This window comes from Macrobrachium nipponense, chromosome 47 (assembly GCF_015104395.2).
Source record: "Macrobrachium nipponense isolate FS-2020 chromosome 47, ASM1510439v2, whole genome shotgun sequence".
NCBI classification, from domain to species: Eukaryota; Metazoa; Arthropoda; class Malacostraca; order Decapoda; family Palaemonidae; genus Macrobrachium; species Macrobrachium nipponense.
The window spans coordinates 34,617,757-34,642,504 of NC_087222.1; the positions used below are offsets into that span (position 1 = coordinate 34,617,757).

At 39.3% G+C, this 24,748-nt stretch overlaps 1 protein-coding gene across 1 annotated transcript; it reads left to right on the forward strand.

Annotated features, from left to right (window-relative positions):
- The first annotated feature begins 4,967 nt into the window (after positions 1-4,967).
- Positions 4,968-20,188, forward strand: LOC135204876 (transcription factor SOX-4-like). Its single transcript, XM_064235106.1, is given in 6 exon segments — positions 4,968-5,032; positions 6,721-7,442; positions 13,065-13,295; positions 13,536-13,964; positions 13,967-14,242; positions 14,360-20,188. Coding segments are annotated over 5 exon segments (1,239 nt in total). The 5' UTR covers positions 4,968-5,032; positions 6,721-7,319; the 3' UTR covers positions 14,540-20,188.
- The last annotated feature ends 4,560 nt before the right edge of the window (positions 20,189-24,748 follow it).

Here is a 24,748-nt window from a genome sequence, read left to right on the forward strand (position 1 = left end):
ATTGAGTATTTGAAGGCCGCAATTGATTAATAAATTTCATATATTGAAAAATTGCAGCGACTTTGAGTTAATAACTTTTCTGCAATGTAACATTTCTCTGATTTTTTCTTCAAATTTTGGTCAAATTTTTTTTAGAACTTTGGTCGATTTTCGGTTGATTTTTTGAAAATATGATTAATAATTGACTATTTGAAAGCCACATGCTGTTAATAAATGTCACATATTGAAAAATTTCAGCGAGATATATATAAATATAAATATATATATATATATATATATATATATATATATATATATATATATATATAGCGTATATATCTCGACTGAACTTGAATATTGACTATCTATATATCTAATACTATAATATCTATATATATTATATGTCTATTATTATATACACGTACTAATATATATTATAAGTATTATATATATATATATATATATATAATTTATATATATATATATATTAATATGTATATATATATATATTATAATATATATAATAATATATCAATATATATATCAATACGAAAATAATTTTAAATTTATAAATCTACTGGGAGCATAAAATCATTCCAATTATTTTTTTTATACGAAAAATACACGAATATTTCATCATATTTATTTACCAGAGAGAGAGAGAGAGAGAGAGAGAGAGAGAGAGGTTTCTTGTAGCAACATTAGTGGCTTCTTCTCTCTCTCTCTCTCTTTCTCAGTTTGTACCCGTCAGACAGGCCTATCGATTTAGCTACGTGTGTGTGGTGTGTGTGTGTGTGTAGAGAGAGAGAGAGAGAGAGAAGGTTCTACGCACTTAACTTTGTATAGGAAGGAACGACGTCTCCAGCTCGCACCCGAAACCAAGTTGTTTTTAATATTATTTATTTATTTATTTATTTATCTTGCGCAACTTTTTTGCCATTTTGACGAGACCTGCTACTTACTTAACGGGTTGTGATGAAGTGTTGCTGGGGTTGTGATAAGTGCTTTTGCAACTTAGAAAGCCGCTACTTTATATACTTATATAGACGCCCTATAGCTCAAGTTGTTGCTAAGGGAGCCAAAGGACGCAACTTGGTTCTAGACCTAGGAGTCTAGACTCTAGGGCTATATCTTAAGTTGCTTGAAGAGAGAAAGAGAGAGAGAGAGAGAGAGAGAGTAAGGAAATGTGTGAGAGAGAGAGAGATGTATAGTTTAGACCTATGAGTCTAGACTCTAGGCCTATCTATCTTAAGTTGCTTGGAGAGAGAGAGAGAGAGATTAAGGAAATGTGTGTGTGTGTGTGTGTGTGAGAGAGAGAGAGAGAGAGAGAGAGAGAGATTAAGGAAATGTGAGAGAGAGAGAGAGAGAGAGAGAGAGAGAGAGAGAGAGAGAGAGAAATGTCAATGACCTCGCAGTCGTAGACACCCTACGATCCGTCTGGGGTCTCTCTCTCTCTCTCTCTCTCTCTCTCTCTCTCTCTCTCTCTCTCTCCTTCCTTAGCCTCTTTCTCTCTCTCGCTCGCTCGCGGCCTCTTCTACGAAGCGGGAGGCCGACGGAAAGGCGATAAAACGTTAATATTTATGATTTATCGAATGTTATTTTAATATGTATTTTTTCCTGGAGTGAGAAAGAGTTGCCAATTACCCATTTTAATATCTTCATTTGAGAGAAAGAGAGTAAGAAAATGACAGAGATAGATAGATAGAGAGAAAGAGAGAGAGAGAGAGAGAGATACAACGTATATATCATCCCTTAGAAGTGAAGGAAAGCGAATAAAAATAATAAGAAATAAAAAAAAATGAAGGAGCCCAAGACGATGACCCCGTGACCAGGTGGTTGCCATGAGTACAATGATTTGTCTTTTTTTTATTTATTTATTTTAGTTTATTTTTATTATATCTTTATATATGTATTTTTGGTTTGTTATTATTATTTATATACTTCCGTGATCTGTATATAATAATAATAATAATAATAATAATAATAATAATAATAATAATAATAATAATAATAATAATAATAATATGGAAGACTTCTATTACAAAGGGGTTAAAAGAGAGAGAGAGAGAGAGAGAGAGGAGCCCGAGTTCAAGGGTATATCCGTAGGTAGAAAGAGAGAGAGAGAGATTCAGACAAAGAGAGAGAACGAAAAGAGGCAGAGGAGAGAGAGAGAGAGAGAACATAAAATATATATTATAAAAATAAATCTCATGAACGACTGATGGCATTTTAACCAAATTTGCCAGAAATCTCGGGAACTGACGCAGGAATCACATCCCGAATTTTGAGAGCGCTGCGACCAATCAGCGCCCCGGATTTTGGCCCCGTCTAGGTTGCCCTCAGTCATTAAGAATCATAACAAACTTACTAATTACTCATTACTTGGCACTTCCGTTCGTGACGTCACAGCCATAGGGCTATGACGTCACGGAAGGGGGCGGGGCCTGTGGTTCAGCGACCTGGCTTATGTAGACGACAACTGAAGGACCATAATACGCGTCTACGTCTCTCTCTCTCTCCCTCTCCGCTCTTCCTCTTCCTCTCTCTCTCTCTCTCTCTCGCTCTTTCTCTCGCCATCCCTCTGTCTCTCTGACGCTCCCTCTCTCTCTCTCTCTCTCTCAAATAGGCTTAAGGGAGAGGTTTCTATCGATCCCACCAAGTAGGCCTCTCTCTCTCTCTCTCTCTCTCTCGCTGCGTTGCGTTTTCGGTATTTGCGTCGACGGGGATTGGCGACGCAATAATAATAATAATAATAGTAATAATAATGATGATAATAACTTTATAATTATTATAATAATTTAAAAATCAAGAAAAGAGTGTGGGAGTCTCTGTCTGTCTCTCACTGCGACTCTGTCAATGAAATATTAAGAGCAACAGAGTCACTTCCGACTTGCTCTTAGTTGCTAAGGGAGAAAAGGTTACCAGACTACCCAGTCTCTCTCTCTCTCTCTCTCTCTCTCTCTCTCCTGTCTGCGTTATTCTGCGTATTATCGTTATTATGTCATGGCTTTCTCGACCATCTCTTATATTATCGTGGTCTGAGGTTGCAGAGAGAGAGAGAGAGAGCGAGAGAGAGATACAAAAATGGTGACTAAGGATGTAGTAGAACTTAGAAAGAGAGAGAGAGAGAGATTTGAGAGGAAAAAATGCGAATAAGAGTGAATGACTTAAAAAGGGAGGAGAGAGAGAGAGAGAGAGAGATTTAAGAGAGAGAGAGTAGATTACATCAAAAACGCTCTCATCCATCCGCAGCTTCAGTTACGGAACAAAACGTGGTGTTTATGGTCCCCCTGGGCAACTACGGCTGGCCCACTGGGGGACTTCGGACCATGGCGTGGTCCAATGGTTCAAGCGACAGGACGCCCGGTGTGGACCGCAGGTCTCGCTGAAACGGCGGATATTATTGGTGCACGTATACGAGAGAGGGTGGGGGGACTCTCATAGTTAAAAGTCCCTTTAACTGCTATAGGGGAGAGAGAGAGAGAGAGAGAGAGAGAGAGAGAGGGTTGAGAACGTATTATTATAAAAACTGATATGGTCTGAAATACATATCCATTCCACTGTTATGGTTAAGGAGAGAGAGAGAGAGAGAGAGAGAGCGCATCTAAATAGACGATTTTGAAATACATATCTATTTGAATGTTACGGGAGGGAGAAAGATACGCATAGAGAGAGAGAGAGAAAAGGGGAACGGAGAGAGAGAAGAAGGAGGGAGTTAGTAGAGAAAGGGGAACGGAGGATGAGTTGGTTGAGAGCGTTATGGCTAAGAACTAGTATGGGTCTTAAATACATCTCCATGGTCCACTGGTTTTTGGGCACGTAGTGTGTGATGAGAGAGGAGAGAGAGAGAGAGAGAGAGAGAGAGAGCATTTAATGAGACTATGGGGATGCGAGTGTGTGTAGGTGACGGGAAGGGAGAAATAGACTAAAGAGGAGGGAGGGGAGAGAGAAAGGGGAACGAGAGGGAGATGAGGAGTGTGGGGGAGAGACAGAGAGAGAGGGTTGAGAACGTATTTTTGTAAATATGCTGATCGGTTTTTTTTTTTTTTCTGAAATACATATCCATCTCCACTGTTATGGGCAAGGAGAGAGAGAGAGAGAGAGAGAGAGAGAGAGAGAGAGAGATAGAGAGAGAGGAGAGAGAAAAGGGGAAACGGAGAGAGAGAGAGGGAGAGAGAAAAGGGGAACGGAGAGAGAGAGAGAGAGAGAGGGGTTGAGAACGTATTATTATAAAAAAAAACTTGAATGGTCTGAAATACATATCCATTCCACTGTTATGCTTAAGGAGAGAGAGAGAGAGAGAGAGAGAGAGAGAGAGAGAGAGAGAGAGAGAGAGAGAGAGCATCTAAATAGACGATTTGAAATACATATCTATTTGAATGTTACGGTTACGGGAGGGAGAAAGATACGTATAGAGAGAGAGAGAGAGAGAGAGAGAGAGAGAGAGAGAGAGATCCACGGAGCACCAACGCACAGCACACAGACACAGACACAGAGAGAGAGAGAGAGAGAGAGAGAGAGAGAGAGAGAGAGAGAGAGCCAGCCCCGCATGGCAACAAACTAGGAATCGATGTTTTGTTTTGTGGCAGCCACGTGCGCGCGCTTTTCCCGTCCGCCTCCCTTTTTCCCGCCAAAACGTGTGGGACCTCACCTTCGGCCCCCCCTGCTTTCGCGCCCAATTCCGCCCATCCTACCCGCCATACCCGTACCCCAAATCCTTCCCTGGTCTGTCAGCTACCGTTGCGACGTACCACGCCGCCTTCTGTGCCCCGGGAAGTGCCCGAAAATCGGGCGCGAACGGCAGCGGCGACGGCGGGGGCATATAGACACAGGTATGTGTCAGACGAGTGAGACGACGCTTGGGCTGTGGGTGTGACGTCACAACAGCCCCGATCAGCTGACGGACCCAAACACTCTCTCTCTCTCTCTCTCCTCTCTCTCTCTCTCTCTCTCTACCCGGGAGAGAGAAGCTGTGCTTCAGTATCGCGCTGGAGGGCGACCAACAAAGACGCCTTTTTAACGCCGCTCCGACCCTTGGCTTCCCATTCAGAAAGTTCATAATTTTTTATAGACTATTTTGCCCCCCCTAGAGTTTTTATAGAACGTTTTCCCCGAGTGTTTATAGGATATTTCCCCCCAAAGTGTTTATAGTGCTCGTGTGATGTTCGTTTAGTGGAATTAAATTAAGTTTCGTGACGAATTATTGGAAACTGTCCGAATAATATTGACGAAAAACTATATAAATCTTATAGAAATATAGATTTAAAACGTATATTATTATATTAATATATATAGGAGGAGGAAGAGTCAGAAACAGAGTCAATGAGTGGATACGAGAAAGAGAGAGAGAGAGAGAGAGCTGACTGGTAGAAAGAGAGAGAGAGAGCGAGAGAGACTGGAAGTGCGTAGTTCTACCATTACCTATATCTAGACCAAATTGTCTATTCTATAGATTCTATAAGCATTTTTCCTCTGTTTCCTTTTAAGGGGGGAATTCTATAGAAGAGATTTTCGCCTCCTATAAATTCAGTGATTCCCGTGACGCGGTCATACATGGGGGGTCCTATTAATGTTTTGGCGTGGGTTTCTGTAAACCGTCTCGCGGGAATTCTATGGGATAGTCTCCGTTCTATATAAATCGGGTTTTCTATAGAGGAATATAACTTCTATAAATTCATTGATTATTCTGCTACTCTATGATATAAGTAGGTTTTAAATTCTATATCTCAGGAATCCTATGGAATAGTCTGATTTTTATAAATACTTTGGGAAAATCTATAGAGTAACATAGCTTCTATAGAGTAATCATTCTGCTATTCCATGATACACGTAGGTTTTAATATTCTGCTATACCAACGCTTCTATATCACAGGAATTCTATAGATATAGTCTGAGTTCTATACCCATTTTATAGATAGATCTATGGGCTTCTACAGGAACCATGTTTTAATTTATATCACTTCTATAAATGGGTACTTTCTAGGAATTCTGTTATCTCTGATATTCTGTAAATCAATTTATTTAATTGTTACATGGGCGTTTGAATGTCTATATAGACATTTAAATGTCTATTTTAGACATTCAAATGACTATTTTAGACATTCAAATGTCTATTTTAGACATTTAAATGTCTATTTAAAGCATTGAAATGCTTATATGGCCATTTCAATGTCTAATGTAGACATTGGAAAGCTTTTTCAGCATTTAATGTCCAATTTAAATATCCAAGAATATTTAAATGACCACTTTCGACATATAAATACCCTTGGATGCATTTCAATGTCCATTTCAGCATCTAAGGTCACTTGAGTGATCTTTTTCGACATTTAAATGGCCATTTCTGCATTAAATGGCCATTTTATCATTTAAATGGTATTTTTCAGCATTCAAATATCCATTTTCGATATTCAAATGGTCGTTGTGAGCATTTAAATGCCAATTTCAACGTTCAAATGTCCAATCTAGACATTAAATTGGCCATTTTCAACATCCAAGGTCATTTAAATGGCCATTTTAAACATCCAAGAGCATTTAAATGGCCATTTTAGACTTTTAATTGGCAATTTTAAACATCCAAGAGCATTTAAATGGGCATTTTAGACTTTTAATTGGCAATTTTAAACATCCAAGAGCATTTAAATGGGCATTTTAGACTTTTAATTGGCAATTTTAAACATCCAAGAGCATTTAAATGTCCATTTGAAACATCCAAATACTCATTTCTCTCAACTTTACTTACAGGAGGAAAAGTTTGCAAGTGACTGGAATAAATTTTGAAAAACTACAAAATATTATATTGAAAATTTCCATTAAAAAAAATTTCGGAATTAGGACATGAAGAAGACATTGAATAACACTACTAATAATAATAACATGTCCTAAAAGAGACACAAGTGAATGAATGTTCTGATCATTGTTGGTGAATATAGAGTGAAAGTTATGATCATTACAAAAAATATGCAGAAAATATAAAAGACTCCAGAAAATATATAAAAAAGACTAGATAATATAAAAAATATCCTGAAACTATAAAATATATATCCTGAAATTATTTAAAATATCCAGGAACTTTAAACACTCCAAAAATAAAATATCAAGAAACTACAAAAATTATATAGAAAAGTCCAAAACAGTCATAAAATATTTTAAAAACTAAAAAATAATAATTAAAAACTTTAGAAAATAAAAAAAGAATTCCTGATAATTAAAAATTTCCAGAAAATTAAAAAAAAATCCAGAAAATTAAAAAAATTCCAGGAAAAACTCCAGAAAATAGTAATAAAAAAATTTTCAAATAAACATTAAAATCTTTTTCTAAACCGCCATTTTGGAATGAGACAATGGCACAGCACAAACAGCAGTACCAGCAGCAGGGCACGCTCACCCATCCATCCGTTGACCTCACCTTTGGGTCACAGAGGGTCGATGTCAACTCGTCCACTCCGTACTCCGACGCTACCCAGGTTGGTCTACGACACTTTTCGGTTTGTTTCGCAAGACTTTTTTTTAAAATATATATTTTTTTAATTTTCAAACTTGTTTGTTTGTTTGTTTTTTTAGTTTTTGTGGGTTTTTGTTTATTTATTTTGCATATTTTTTTAACCTCTTTCGACCTAAATTTACTTTTTTTTATTTTTTTTACATTTTTTAAATTATTTTAGGACATCTTTCATCTTTTACAAGACTTTTTAGTAAATTTTTTATAATTATATAAATTTGTTTACAATTTGTTTAGTTTTTCCAATTTTTTTTAGTATTTTTCTAGTTTTTTTTTACCTATTTTGACTTCATTTTACTATTTTATTTATTTATTTTTATTGTGGACATCTTTGACCTGTTTTATTAATTTCTCATCCCAGCATTTCAAAACAGGATATCGGAGAAAGTCACGGACGGAATCCGGAATAACTTTGCGGAGCCGTTGATCGTAAACTCAGGAAAACTTGACAGAATTTTCAGGTGGATTCCATAATAATCTTCTGTGTACCTTTTCAGGAATGACAGAATTTTCAGGGGATTCCATAATAATCTTCTGTGTACCCTTTTCATGAATGTTCGTGGACCGACTGTGGAAGTTTGCTTCACAACTGATTGATTTATTTAATTTTATGTTCCTATATATATGTCCCTTCTTACCCTGAATTTCTTAATTGTTAAGGAAACTGAGATATTATAGTTGACCTTGAATCATTCTCTCTCATAATAATAATAACAGTAAATATTAAATCACATTGGACGATGATAACAAACACAAAACCATATCACCAACAAACAAAAACAAAAAAATCAAACGCTAAAGTGAGCAACTGGCAACTATCTCTCCCGGACGGGAGTTGCCAACGAGTAAATATTGCCACAAGCAGACGTCATATCTTCGAGATTTCTTAGGTCTCTTCTAGGCCTTTTATGGGAGATGAGGCTGCAGGACCCGCGCCCTTCACGCTCCCCGGGGGGGTGACCCACCCCTCCACCTTCTCCTCTTCGCGCTCACATACGCACGCAAACGCCACGCGCGCACGCACACAATAATCAATAACACGCACGCACTGACTGAGTCCTGGGGAATAAGGTCTCCCCATAGAAAGGGTCTCTCTCTCTCTCTCTCCTCTCTCTCTCTCTCTCTTCTCTTTCTCTCTCTTCTCTTCTCTTCTCTACCTATTTCTCTCTGTCCTCTGTCAACCTCTCTCTTCTTCTCTCCTCTCTCTCTTCTCTCTCTCTCTATCTCTCTGTCTCTGTCCCAACCTCTCTCTCTCTCTCTCTCTCTCTCTCTCTCTCTCTCTCTCTCTCTCTCTCTCTGCCTTCCAGAGATCAACACATAGGTACCCATTCCGGAATCCAGCTTCTACACAATGTAACTCTTCCAGGCCCGCTCGTGGGATCGAGCTCGGGACCTCTCGCTCTGTATTGAGAGAGAGAGAGAGAGATTATTCGCGGAAACCAAATCAGTCACTCTTCCAGCAGCAGCAGTTCCAGCGAAGATCTGGAATGAGTAATATCTCTCTTTCTCTCTCTCTTCTCCCTCTAACTGGAAGCTGGAACTGGAATGGGGGATGTTTTCCAGGAATCCTAAATCCTCTCTCTCTCTCTCTCTCTCTCTCTCTCTCTCTCTCTCTCTCTTCAATACAGTTTAGAAAAAGAAATAATATTATTATTATCATCACACCTACCTCAGGTGTAACCTTGATAGACTTCCAAGAACCTTGGTACATTAACCCAGCAGTCTCTCTCTCTCTCTCTCTCTCTCTCTCTCTCTCTCTCTCTCTCTCTCTCTCTCTCTCTCTCTCTGTCGCAATGATTCGTACCCCGAGTCAACGCTCGCTCCAACAAAGGGAGCGAAAAGAGAGAGAGAGAGATGGAAAGGTTCAGGAATAGGTGGGTGTTTGTGTGTGCATGTGTGTGTGTATATATATATATGTAAGTGCGCGTCCGTCCGTCACGCCAAGGGTACATCTGATCAGCTGAGTTGAGAGAGAGACAGAGACAGAGAGAGAGAGAGAGAGACTACGTCCTTGAATTGTAAGCAGGTCACTCAACTTAACGTCTTCCCTAACAGAAGCATTTCCGCTGTTTCTTTGTGTTCCCTGTGTATACTCGTGTCTATTTATGTCTATTTTCAGTATATTTACGGCCATTTGTGAATGTTAGTAAGGATTTGTTATTATTAATAGACAAGAAACTACGCGCCTAGAATGAATATTTAGATTTAATATTTATTCTTTAAAACTTTATAAATGTGTGTAAATTTCCTTGTGGATATATATGTATATTTAAGATTTTGTTATTTTAAGACGAGAAACTGCGCGTCTAGATGAAAATTTATTCTTTAAAACTGTACAATTTAGAGTAAATTTCCATGTGTATATTTACGTATATTTGTATATCAGTAAACATTTGTTATTATAAGACGAGAAACTACGTGCTTAGATTTAATATATTATATTCTTCAAGAACTGTGTATTATGTTACCTAAATTCCCTCTGTATATTTATGTGGATTTGTGTATATTAATATATATTTGTATATTAGTAGAGTATTTTTTATTATGCTACAAGAAATTATGCATTTAGATTCAATATTTATTCCTTAAAAACTATGTATTATTTTGAGTAAATCCCTGTGTATATTTATGTGGATGTGTGTATATTAATCTATATTTGTATATTAGTGATGTTAGTATTGTGTTAAATTAAAGTGCGCATTTGTCGTGAATATTTATTCTGAAAAAATCGTTTATTTTAAGTCTATTCATGCATATATTTGTGTATATTAGTATATTAGTAGAGTATTTGTTATTATACTAAAAGAAACTACGTCTTTAGGATGAATATCTGTGTATTTACTGTGTATATTTATGTATATTTATATATTGGGAAATTGTGTTATTGTTAACAGAAATTGTGTATAGAGTGAATTTGTATTCTGAAAAATCTGAGTATAATTATGTATATCTGTGTAATTTGTATTTATTCGGTGTATATTTACGCATATTTGTCCATATTTAAATATATATGTGTAAATAATTGTGTATATTTATGTATATTTTCGAAATTCGTTTCCTAATCAAATGTACTATATTAATTTTTTTTTAAATTGCGTATTTAGGAAAACCAAGAATATTTCTCCTATATTTTTGTATGTATAGATTTGACATATATTTCCTGTAACCCGTTTCGTATGCAAATGTATATTTATCATAAATTTCTATAAACAACTTTGAATGTTATATATTTCATATATGTTTTAGTAAAAAAAATATTCTAAATTTATTAATCTTCTTTCTGTAAAAAAAAAAGTGTATATTTATCACTGGTTTCATAAACAGATGTGTAAATTATTTGTTTATTCCATAAAATTTATACTTTTAAGTCATAAACAAGGTGAATATTAATAATTTATCCCATAAAATTAATTTTTTAAAATCTTAAACAAAGGTGTATATTAATCATGAATTTCAGTAAAGGTATATTTTTGCAAAAAAATTTAACGTTGGTGAATATTTGTGTTAATTCCAACGTGAGTGAATATTGAAAATCAATGTTGATTTTGTTCTAGAATTCAATTTGCATATAAAAAAAGTGAGTTTATATTTCAGATGACAAATTTGTGTATATTTTAGGTGTGCATTTGTGCTACTTTGTGTATATTCTAGGTGTATATTTGCACAACTTTGTGTATATTCTAGGTGAATATATGTATAAATATATTTTAAGTGTATGTTTGCTCATATTTGTGTATATTCTGGGTGTAGATTTGCTTAAATTTGCGTATATTCCAGGTGTATATTTGCTCAACTTTGCGTATATTTAAGGTGTATATTTGCAAAAATTTGTATCTAATTTAGACTAATAGTTATAAAATCATATCTTGTAGGACGACATCAAACGGCTAAATTCAATTCCCGAATAATTAATTAATTAGTCAAACAATTATATAATCCATTAAACAGAGAGATGAATAAATAAATACATAATTTAGATAAATAACGATAAACAAAAGAGAAACGGGGAAGCTAAAACGTAACTGCGTAAATATACCGTCCCCACTCGTTGGCAATACCGCCTCCCAGCCACCTTCCATTCCATAAGGGTCTAAGTCACGGTTATTTTTTGTTTATATATAAGTCTATGGGAATATCGCCCTCGAGGTGAGCCAATGTGTTACCTATTTACGGGACGAAGAAGGTTGGATCTTAAGCCTTTCTCTCTCTCTCTCTCTCTCTCTCTCTCTCTCTCTCTCTCTCTCTCTCTCTCTCTCTGTTCAGAACTTGGGCTACGAGTCTGAGAATGAACAGGTGTTCATCTGTTCACACGTGTTCACCTGCCGAAGGCATTAATTTAGAGAGTCAGAGAGAGAGCGCAGGTGTGCTCCCAATTACCAAGTAGTATATTGTGAGCACCTGTCAATAGGTAACAATCACCTATTGACAGGTCAAGAGGTCAGTGGCATATCTCTCTCTCTCTCTCTCTCTCTCTCTCTCTCTCTCTCTCTCTCTCGTTTAAAATTACCCCCCTTTGATTATATAATTTTGAGAATTATATCTCAGGGAATCGTTTGGCCATAAAGGTTCAAATTGGGCTTGGGATGGACACGAATCTGATCTCTCTCTCTCTTACTCTCTCTCTCTCTCTCTCAGAATAATCATACCCATCCAATTATCATAATTGTAATTAGGCCAATTAGCCAGGATAAATCATTCATATATATATATATATATATATATAATATATATTTTACACATATGATTTCTTATAAATAAAAATATATAATATATATTGACACAATGATTTCTTATAAATCAAAATACCTTTAATTCATCAAAATCATATTTACATCCCATTAAACATTATATTAAGAATCGTTTGGCAACATGAAACCAAATTAAAGGCTATTTCTATATCCGGAAAGGCGGATGGTGCACTGCTGAAATTATAATGCAAAAATTAAGGTTTAAAATTGATTTTTTGGGGGAGATTTAGCGGCCCCCTAACTGGGACCCTACCCCAAAGCTTGCTGGTCCCCTGCCCAACCCCCCCCCCCCTCCAAAGCCCCTGGATCCCAACTAGGGGAGGTATTTACCTTGAAAATAAGGAGTCCGTTCAGTTGGTTACAAAATGGTATGGCTGACGCTAAATAAATAGCAGTGAGAGAGAGGGATAAAAAGAGAAGAGAGAGAGTAGGGGAACTTTCCCCAACCCAGCAACAAAGGCAATATCGACGTTCTGGCAGCCGTTTTGTGCTACCCGTGTGCTTGTTTATTGAACGTTCTCTGTCTCCGTCTGCCTGTCTGTCTGTTTCTTAACATAGCTATTTATGCATCTCTCTCGTAATCTCAGGGAAATGAGAGAGATCTCTGACTTCTGTCAATGTTATGTCCACAACTAAACCTTGTTTGTAAACAGTCCTCTGGTCTTACAATTCATTATTATTATTATTATTATTATTATTATTCTTATTACTATTGCTATTAATTGCTACTCTCCTAAATACATCCCACATCAACCTCACCTTCCAAAAAAGCCATCAACTAACCCAATTCTCTCATTCTCTCCCCATGTGCCCGCCACCTCGCGATCTCTGCCCACCAGACCAAGAAGCACCCGGCCAACCACATCAAGCGCCCCATGAACGCCTTCATGGTTTGGTCCCAGCTCGAGCGGAGGAAGATCGTCCAGAGGCACCCGGAGATGCACAACGCGGAGATCTCCAAGCGACTGGGCAAGCGGTGGAAGTCCCTCTCCTCTGCCGAGAGGCAGCCCTACGTGGACGAGGCGGAGAGACTCAGGCTTCTCCACATGCAGGAGTATCCCGATTATAAGGTGAGATCCTGGGGGGATTGGTTTTTGTGTGGATAGGTTACCTCGCTGGTTTATGGGTTGTTCTCTCTGGTTACGGGTTGGAGTGGCTTCTGTTGAGGACTGGTTTCAAGTTAAACAGGTTCTTGTAGATTTATGTTTAATTATTAAGCAGGATTTTGTAGAGTTCTGGCTTCAGATTAACCAGACTTAATGTAATTTTAAACAAGGCCATTCACTTACAACAATCTCCCCTGTTTCCAGTACCGGCCGCGGAAGAAAGCCCGCCTTTCTACGCTCTGCATCTCTTCGGGACGCGGAGGAGACCGCTCTCCCTCCCCTGGAGGCAGCAACGGAGACCTGACCACTTCCCGCCGCAAGCGGAGACCAGCCGTGAAGATGCTGTCCTCCACAAGGCTGCGCATCACGGTCACGTCTGCCCCAAAGACCGGCCAGGCGTCCCACCACAGGAGGCGGAGACAGAATGCTGCCGGGGGTAAGGGTAACACTCAGAAGGGGAAGAAGTCCTCCAAGGGGCGGAGGGGCGGAAAAGCAGCAAGTCGTGGAGGAGAGGAGGAGGCCAGAGGAAGAGGGCCACTCCTGCATTCTCCTCCTCCTCCTCAGGAGGCAGAGCTAGGGTTGCTGTCAAAGAGGCCAAGGGGCTCTCCAGGTCCTTCATCCGACACGCCCTGACCCCGCCCACCCCTCCGAGCCCCGTCTGCAACTCACCCGCAGCAGCAGACACCGGACTCTACTATCTGGACTCATCCTCCGATTCCGAGGACTCGGATTCCGGAATCGGCTCCGGGCCGGAGCCTTCCGTGGGCCTCATGGGGTGCTGCTCAGTCCTCGACACTCCGACTCCCTCCCCTGAGCCGGTCAGGCGCCGGACGGTGCTGGCTCCGGCTTCCTCCTCGTCCAGTCATCAGGAGAGCCAGGATAATCTGTCATACTTGGCGGACATCTTGCAGGTGAGGGAGACTGGTTGATTCACCGGTTATTGGCTCCTGAAATTGATTAAATTTAAACAATAATTTCCCCCTGGTTATTCACCGGCTACTAAACTGACTCATTTGTGTCACTTTCAGATGTCTCCAGAATTCCCAGTGGACGACCTCGACCTGAGTCCCCCAGAGCTCGACCTGGAATCCTGCTCCTCGACCGCAACCTCGGGTTCCGGCTCCCACTTCGAGTTCTCCCTCTGCGACGTCGGACTTGCCGTCTCAGACTGGCTGGACCCTTCGCTAAACAGCCTCATCTGCTCGTAACCAGGTCGTCGCGATTCCCCCTTCGAGTGATTCGCCCGGAGCAATACATTTTCAAGGATCTCGTAACCAGGATTCGTCCACAGATGCCAGACGGATGGACAGCGGATCCGGAACCAGGAAGGATTCAGAAGGGAACGACGAAACCTGCCGACGAGATCCGTCTATAATTATTATTAATAATTATCATTATGATATCAAATTCCAAATGTGAGAGAGTTAGTTGGTGGTGTAAGTAAGCGAAAAGAAAACCAGGAGATTAAACAGGAAAGAGGTGGCTTTGTTGGATCTCCGCCCAGGCCCCTTTCCGTCTCTGGATTGTCCTGGAGACAGAGAGGAGATGTGCGGACCCGTGGAATATGCATATGCAACCGTTCGTTCTGTTTGTTCGCACAGGACTGGACACGTTTGTAACCAGGTCGCAGCATGCGTTTGTTTGTTTGTTTGTTTGTTGGCCGAACTCATCACGTTTTTTTCTCACAACCTCTCAGGTAGAACCTAAGTCAGCAGACCAAAAATAAACAAAATAACCCAATAAACACTACTGTTAAAACCAGACGTAAACCAGAAACAAACCTTAACAATAAACCCGTTCAAAACAGATCGCGAAGAAGAATCCACACGCACAAAGTGTAATAATAGAACAGTTTTGGTGGATATTTTTACGTGTTTGTATAATCATGTGTTTATATATAATCATGTGTTCGTATAATCATTTGTAATGGCTAGTCAACAAGAGGGGCTGCCCGGTCACCGCAACCACGACAATAGTGAAAACAACACCTCGGTTAGCGCAGGCGTATAACCAGATTAACCAGCGTGACTGGACCCTCTTCTTCTTCCTCCTCCTCCTCCTCCTCCTCCTCCTCCAGATATAGTGTCTTTCAGAGCTAATCAACTTCCTGTTTCCCACTTTCCAGTCGAAGGGTTTGACCTTGACTTTGCCTCAAAGCTCTTGCCAGAGACGAGGTTTCTTTTCACCCTGACTTTGCCACAACGCTGCCAGAGTCGAGTGTTTGACCTCGACCTGGCTGCAACGATGGAGTTTTTTGGAGGGCACAGCCCGTTTATCTCGGTGGGCCAAAACGCGCACACCCAGTTAAGGAAGAGACGTCATTCAAGGGAGAAGTCGAAAAGCGAATGTCTCAAGGTCTCGGAGGGATACTACAGTCCAACAGTCCGACATCCAGAGCCAATTTTGTCTTCTTTGGTTTCCGTTGTCGACCTTCTGGAGAAAATTTTTTTTCTATAGTTACCGTCCAAAAACGAAACAACTTCCCACCCCGTCTCTTGAAAGCCACTTTCCTTCTGAGTTTGTCGGACTCTGTTGTCAGCTGATCGAAGTCGTTCTGTTTGGTTCCCGTCGAGGTAAAGGATGGTTGGTTTTAACCTTACTGCCAAGCCGGGTCGCAGGTCCCAGGGGACCTCTGACCCACGTGCTCTAACCAAGGTCAGGTTTAGACCATACTGCCATTTATTATTATTATTATTATTAGATTTTGACCTCTCCGGAGGTCAAGAGGTTTTGACCCTCGAACTTGCCAGAGGTTTTTTGAACTTACTGCCACGCTGAACCTCAAACTTGTTGTGTTGGCAAGATTTTTAGCAGATTTTATCAACTCTGTGGTTAAGTGGAGGATTGTGTCAAGTTCTCGAAAGATTTTAATCGAGGTTTCTCTGCAGATTTTGTCAGGAATCTGCGGAGTTTTTTTATCTCTGTGGTAAAGTGGGGGACTTTGTCAAGGTCTCTGAAAGTTTTATCAAAATTTCTGCAGAATTTGGCAAGATTTTTGTGGATTTTGTCAAGCTTGTTGGACTTCTGCATATTTTAGCAAGATTTTGACGGATTTAGTCAAGATTTTTGCAGACTGCCAATATTTTTACAAATTTTAACAAGAGTTGTGCATATTTTACCAAGATTTCAGCAGAGTTTGTCAAAATTTAGCAGATTTGATCAATATTGATGCAAATTTTACAAAAATATGTGGGAATTTGGCAAGTTTTGCCAGATTTTGTCAAGATTGTAATAAATTGTGAAAACATTTTAGCAAAATGTCTGCAGTTTGTCAAGATGTGTCAGTTTTATCAATATTTATGCAAAGTTTGCTAAAAAAAAAATATTTGGGAATCTGTCAAGATTTTGGCAGATTTCATCACCACCTTTGTGGTTGAGATGACACACTTGCTTGTCCTCTGTGCAGATTCTGGCAAAGACTTCTGCTCGATAATGTCACCTTGGCAAACGTTTCGCCACCCATGTGTAATCCATCCTCAGTGAACTTTAGGGCCAAGCGGAAACGGCCGGTTTGTCGGCCCGACAGACTGGTGCGTCGCAATAACGACCCCCGCTCACGTATCTACGAGATCTCCGCATCAATTATCCATACATAAATATATATACGACATATAGTACATATATTATATATATACATATAACCAAACCTCGTCTGTGTACCGTAGGGTTAAGGCGTATTTATATATATGGGGCATCTTTTTATTACTTTTATATTAATCCATAAATATTGGTTTTTTGCACTTCATTGTGATCTGTACATAAATATATATATAAATATATCATATAGGCATTACAAGAAACCCTCCCACTATGTTAGTCGATGTGGTCTGGGCATGTTTTGGGAATTGATGTAATCAACAAGCTTGTCGTGTGCTCCGTACCCTTGCGTTTTTTTTTTTTTTTTTTTGACGAGGAGCGGTGTTGACCTTTTTATACGGCCATCTCGGTGCCCGAATGGTACGTCGGTGTCACTACTAGGAAGGGAGACACGGAGATCGGTGACAGGAACAGCACAGATTTGATTCACGGGCAACACACGCGGAGATTCGGTCAGCTCGGTACAGTGTGGAATTGATTCCCCGCTGAGAAGACCGGCACGAACGACACCATCCACCAAGAGACGAGGTGATAGAGAGTCCCGCCACCCTCCACCCACCCCCATCGAGCCCCCATACCACGAGTCAGTCAGTCAGTGAGTCAGTCAGTCAGTCCGTGAGCCAGAGTCAAAGTTGGTGCCTGCGCGGGAGTTCTCTTCAATATCTCAGGTATACTAGATTATGTCCGATTGTATTCTAATAGAATCTCTCTCATGTTGTTATTATTTCCTTTGCAATAAACAAGTGGATACTCTTGAAAGTCAAAGACATTCGTTTGCAGATACTATTGAAAGTCATAGACGCGTTTTTCCACGGGGGTTGGAGATGGGGGAGGGGAGCTTTCCAAAGGTTTTCCGCTGATTCTCGTGGTTATTCGCCATTGGAGATTGTCATTTTTCTGCCACCCTGTCGCCCAAGAAGGGTTCAATAAAGGTTGGGGTCTCTATCTCTTGCTTGGGAAGGTCAAAGTTAAAGCAAAGGTCAGAAACTTCCCAGCGGTCATCGGAGAAAGCGAAAATGTGAAAACGCCAGCCATCGAAAACTTGCGCCGGTGGATGGTGACGTGTGCTGAGGTCAAACCGAAATGCCCTTGAACTCTCACCAACAAATAAGTCAAGGGCAAAAGTCAACGGGCAAAGGTCAAAGGGCATTAGGGTACGGAGACATCAGTCGTTTCTCATTGGTTGTAGAAGTTAGGTGTTGATAGGCTGTAAGGTCTCTGTGTAACTTGGCTGTTCTTGGGCACGGCGCGGTGACCTGTGAGCCCTCTCTCGAGATGTAGCCACACAAATACCCATAAATACTTACAAAAAATACCCACAAACATATTGCCAAATACCAACACCCCACCCCACACAATTACACTCCTGAATACCCATATGATTGCTAACAAAATTGCCAATTTCTTACAAAGGTTGAAGAAATACCCATATAAAACTCATACAAATACCAACACAATTACCTACAAAATACCCACAAAACACAAACAAATAAACATGGAATACCCACTAAATAGCCACAGAAATACCCACAAATATCCACAGAAATACCCACAAAGTATCCACGAAGCACTCACGTACAGGCTCACAGCTCGAGGGCAGGTACTCACTCCATCGAGCCACGTCCAATACCTTAGTAGTACTTGACATATTACTTACCAATAATAATTATAATAAAATATACTTAAAAAAATATACTTACGTAGAAAATCGCTTTGTGATAGCTATTCTAAGTAGGATTTTATATACCGGACGAAATACAGTGCTAGAATTAAAAAGGTTTTATATAACGAATATACGACGAGACGTTCGATAAGATTCGGTTTATATTTTTTTGTCTCTCCGCGGATTAAAGATACAACATGAAATCGGTGCTATAATTGATATAATTGATAATTAGGATTATTTTATATTCTTTAAGTTTGTACAGCTTTGTTCGTCTCATTGAAGTGATTACTAAGTTTGTTCTAACTGTTTTTCCTGTGTTATATTTATATTTCTGTTGATCTGATTTGCCTTAAAGAACCAGTTAACATAGACAGACACTGTTTGATAGAAGGTAATGACGTCACGAATGTAAACAAAACCACTTGACCTTTTGTTTACATTTTGGCAGAGGGGTTGCCATTTAGTCAATTCTTCATTAATTTATTCATTTATTTATTCATGTTCCTTACTCTCTCTCTATCTCTGTCTCTCTGTGACATAAAATAATTGTAAAAATCAGTACAAAATAGACAAATGGCATCTGGAACTGTCACGCATTCTATATATTTCATAAATGCTTTATATATTTTGTATAAAATTGAACGATCGAGAAGGAATTCTGGGATCAAATTTGGAGTCGATTTGTCAAACAATCCCTAAGTTTTTGTTTTGTTTTAGTGATAAGTTCTGTATATTATTTTTCCACATCAATATTTTTTGTTTTTATTGAATAAATAAATAAGAAAAAGACTCTTTTGTTTCCAATTATTATTATTTTAAATTCCACCCGTTCCCCGTTACTTCACCTTATGCCAATTGAAGGCCAACGGTGCTGGCAACTTAGGTAGGACGAGAAAGAAGTCTTTGGGATGTGGAGATCGGAGAAGAATAAAAAGACATTAGATTTATATTAAAAAAACTTTAGTCTTTTACGCATATTACTTCAGACCACACTCTCGTTAGTTCGTGCTCTTTTCGGGAGGCCGAGAAAATAAGGTTGCTTTCCTCCTTCCTTCGGACACCGCCCCCGTTTCCCCGAGGCCGCACTGCACGCACAACGCTTCGTTCCTTATTTTTTTTTTTTAACAATTCTTAACAAATTAGTTCCTTAGCTTCCTCCAGTCTCCACATGAGTTTCTTTGCTTCCTCCAGTCTCCACAAGTTTTACCAATGATCTCCACAACCGACCGAACGACCACTTTGAAGCATATCAGCGACGGTCAGTTACAAAAAAAAAAAAACAGACATAAAAAAATTGAAAAAAAGTGAAATTGAGTGTGAAAAATAAATCAACCCCAAAAAAATTAAAAAAGCAAACAAATAAATTGTGTTGGAAATCAACAAAACAAGTGAATAAAAAACAAAAACAATCTCTCGTAGGCTTAAGACCAGGAACCAATCTTTTGTAGTTTGTATAATCCAATCAATAATAATCATGTGATTTTTACCATAATCTCCCAACTGTGTTTTATTGAACCCACTCATTTTCAAGGTCGGGTTTGACCCTGACCTTTATCTGAGGGTCAAGGGTCAGATATTCTCTGGATAAGGTAGGTATTTCAATAGACTTTATTTTCTTGATGTGAAAACTCTAGAGAGTTGAAGAGACTGAACTAAAAAGATATATAAAATTTAAAATATAATTATTTTATTATAATATATATTTGCTTGATTTTATATATGAAAAATATTCAAGAATAAGATACAATAAAAACACGAAATATAAAAATTACGAATAGAGTAAGATAATATATAAAATGCAATGAAAATATGAAATATACATATTAAAATAATTATAAGTACCTAATAAAAATCCAATTAACAAAATATAGATGTTGACACAAACTGAGCATAAAACACATTAGAAAATACTCAAAACAAAATACAATGATAGAAAATTATAAAATACGAGATACTATTACAAATATATCAAATGAGAGAGAGAGGGGGGTTTATATTACTTTGTGTGGAGAAAGAGAGGGAGAGAGAGAGGACCAATCCTTAGGTACGAAACAACAAGATTGAAATCCTGATAAAAATCAATACTTAAAATAATATAAAATATCAATAAGTTAGTAAAAAATATCTAATAATAATAATCAATGATTATGTAACAGGCGTTAATTAAAACAGCCAGCAACACTTGGCAACTCTAGAGTCCAGAGTTGTCAGCTATTGTTTTTGTTATGGATTTCCCACCCACAGGTTCGCCTCTGACCAAATGAACGCGTCCCAGCGAGCGCTTTTTGGCCTCCGTGAACGCAACCCCACCTTTAAGAGATTATAGCTGTGTGTCTGTTTCCACCCTTCCTTCTCTCTCTCTCTCTCTCTCTCTCTCTCTCTCTCTCTCTCTCTCTTGGTAATCTATTCAGTTATCTATCAGTATTCATTCTCTCTTAGTAATCTATTCAGTTATCTATCTATCAGCATTCATTCAAATGAAGAGAGAGAGAGAGAGAGAGAATGTATGGAGGGGTGAAAATTATTCAAGTGGATGTATCTAAAGGGGAGAGAGAGAGAGAGAGAGAGAGACATCCTCTCATCATTATCATTATCAGTATTAGACCTTCCAAAACGAACAGAAGATTCTAAACATTATGGCACTCAATCGGGAACGAGAGAGAGAAAGAGAGAGGGCGACGTCTTCGATCAGGCCAGCTTGTACCCCAGACACTTGGATTAATGCCCTTAAAAATATAGTGGATTACTTATGGGGATTACCCAAATAAATCTCTCGTGTGTTTGGGACAACTCTCTCTCTCTCTCTCTCTCTCTCTCTCTCTCTCTCTCTCTCTCTCTCTCTCTCTCTCTCTCTCTCCACATAAAGTACAGCATTTTCCCTTTCTACCTCTGTGAAATAATATTGTTCTCTCTCTCTCTCTCTCTTCTCGCTACACAAAGTAATATACCTCTTCTCTCTCTCTCTCTCTCTCTCTCTCTCTCTCTCTCTCTCTCTCTCTCTCTCCATATAAAGTACTACAACCCTCTCTCTTTCTCCCTCTATGAAATAGTATGGCTCTCTGTCTCTCTCTCTCTATTCTCTCTCTCTCTCTCCCTCCACACAAAGTAATATAACTCTCTCTCTTTCTCTCCACACAAAGTAATATAACTCTCTCTCTCTCTCTCTCTCTCTCCACATAAAGTACTACAGCCCTCTCTTTCTCCCTCTATGAAATAGTATGGCTCTCTCTCTCTCTCTCTCTCTCTCTCTCTCTCTCTCTCTCTCTCTCTCTCTCACACACAGAACCTGTAACGCCAGACCCATGACAGAAGCCAGCTCCTCATATCAGGGTACATGACTGCATTTTTTGATCGATCGGTGCACCTTGCGTCGCGATGAGAATAGTAGTATACATAAATATATATTCAATGGCTCCCGAATAATAGGGGAGCGTATATAATGGCAGAAATATACGCCTAATGGCATAAATATACGCTCGGCTCACCCCCTGATAGAGAGGACCAGATTCGATAATAATATACGAATGAATTCTCATTGGGTCGTTTCTAGGAAAAGCAGTTTGAGTACAAGATTTTTGGTTGTCCATTTGACGTTATTGTACATTAACAGAATCGTATATTCGAACTTTGGTTCACGACGAGACTAACAAGGCGTGATCCGACCTACAGCTTACTCTGGACGCGTGCAAGATTTTCCCCTCGCGCATAATTCGTAAACATCATATTCGAAACTTTTAACGTCAATTAAAACGTTCTAAAATCTACGGTAGAATAGCGCCTTGTTTCACCAACGAAACTTAAAATAAATACGCTACATATTAATAAAAAATAACTGTTCTGTACTGTTCAGCATTCACATCATATAATTTTCACATTTCCAATCTCATAAATAAATCGTAAATATCCCATCCTGAAATTCCCTTCTCTGTAACTCAACGCAAAAGATCTTTTCCAGACCTTTGTTTTAAGGATCTTCCAAAACAACAAAAACAACAACAGCAAAGTAGTCTGTAAGCTTCCTCCCCGAGTAAGCAAAAATACATTTGCTTCGAATCTTTGGCACTCAAAAAATCTCCCATTCATATTTTATAAAAAAAGAGCAATTATTTTTTACATTACACATAATACTGGTATGTTTTATAAATTCAGTTGGTAACAAAACTTAAGAGGAATTTTTTTAAAAGTTTTTTTGTACCCGGAAATATATGAAGGATATATGGTAAGATATATCAAATACATTATGCATCGTATAAAATATCCGAGATGCATTTTATGCAATGTATATTATACGTGAAATGAGAGTACAGAAAAATCCATTATTAAGAACTATTTTATAAAATGTATCTCTCCTCATCCATTACAAGGTACAACTGAATCGCTCTCCCTCCGCCTCGTCTCCGTTTTCTATGCATGTTTTTGCGTCCGTTTTCTACGCCCCTTTGGCTTCCAGGAGTCGTACCCAGTTGATTCCAGAACGCGCTGGAAATTGGGAGACGGTCTTTGTCCCTCTGACACTCTCCTGCCATCCCTCCCCGCTGCTCTTCCAGGTTTCCAGGAGGTTCCTCCACCCTTCCACACCCTCCTCCTCCTCCTCCTCCTACCCACGACAGAACTCTCTCTCTCTCGTTCCAGGACCCTTCTTGCTGGATAGGGTCCTTTCCAGCCTCCTCTTCCTCCTACTCACTTTACCTTTCGTTCCAGAGGGTTTTTTTTTTTTTTTTTTTTTTACGAAGCTTTGGTGTTTGGTCTCGTCATTCCAGGGTCCAGTGGGAGTCCTTTTCCCAGGATTAGTGAAAGGCAGACTTCCAGCTTTCCAGCGTCCAGTTAGACTTTCATCTTTCCTGGACAGACCTTCATCTCTCCAGGATTACCACTGTACTGGTCTTCATCTTTCCAGTGTCCAGTAAGATCTCATCTTTCCAGGATTACTGCTGGACTGGTCTTCATCTTTCCAGTGTCCAGGAAGATCTCATCTTTCCAGGATTACTGCTGGAGTGGTCTTCATCTTTCCAGTGTCCAGTAGGACCTTCATCTTTCCAGTGTCCAATTGGACCTTCATCTTTCCAGGACTACTGTTGGACTGGTCTTCAATATTCCAATGTCCAGTAAGATCTCGTCTTTCCAGGATTACTGCTGGACTGGTCTTCATCTTTCCAGTGTCCAGTAAGATCTCATCTTTCCAGGATTACTGCTGGACTGGTCTTCATTTTTCCAGTGTCCGGTAAGATCTCATCTTTCCAGGATTACTGCTGGACTGGTCTTCATCTTTCCAGTGTCCAATAAGATCTTATCTTTCCAGGAATACTTCTGGAGTGGTCTTCATGTTTCCAGTGTCCGTCTTGGAGAGCTCTTTATCTTTTCAGCCTATTTCTGTCCCTGAAAATATCACTTTTACTCCATTATCTCTCTCTCTCTCTCTCTCTCTCTCTCTCTCTCTCTCTCTCTCTCTGTATTTTATTATTAATATTATACAGGTTCCAAACGTACCTAGTTTGACTAACTCTCTCTCTCTGACCCCTTCCCTAGCCCCATTACGGCACTCATCTTTCTACCAACAGTACCCAAATTTGTACCCAGATCTGGACCCAAAAATCGACTCTACTCTCAGAGTGCCAAGGAGTGCCACGGGTACTCCTCCAGCAGCCATTTTGAGAGGACCGACCTAAGTGCTGACCGTTAATTTCATGTGCGTCATAGGTAGCCTATGGAATTCATTATTTATTAAGTGCCCCCAACCTCCTCCTCCCCCCGCCCCCCACCTCCCCCTGGGATCGATTTAGGGATCTCTAGGTCTGTTCGAAAGCGGCAGGTGGGGTTGATAACCTCTAGGATATTTTATTTATTTTTTTGAGATGGAGTTTTGATTGGGTGGGGCTGGGTTGGTTGGAGATGGGTACGTATTTTTCCAGACGTGCTTTGTTTGATTAAACCTCCCCCCCCCCCTCCTCTCTCTCTCTCTCTCTCTCTCTCTCTCTCTGTCCCTTCTCTCTTATTCTCTGTATGATTATTATTATTACTATTATTATATATTTTTTTTATACTTCCACATTCCAAACGTACCGTATTTGACTAAAACTTCTCTCTCTCTCTCTCTCTCTCTCTCGTCTCTCTCTCTCTCTCTCTCTTCTCTCATCTGTATTCTGCCTGTATTACT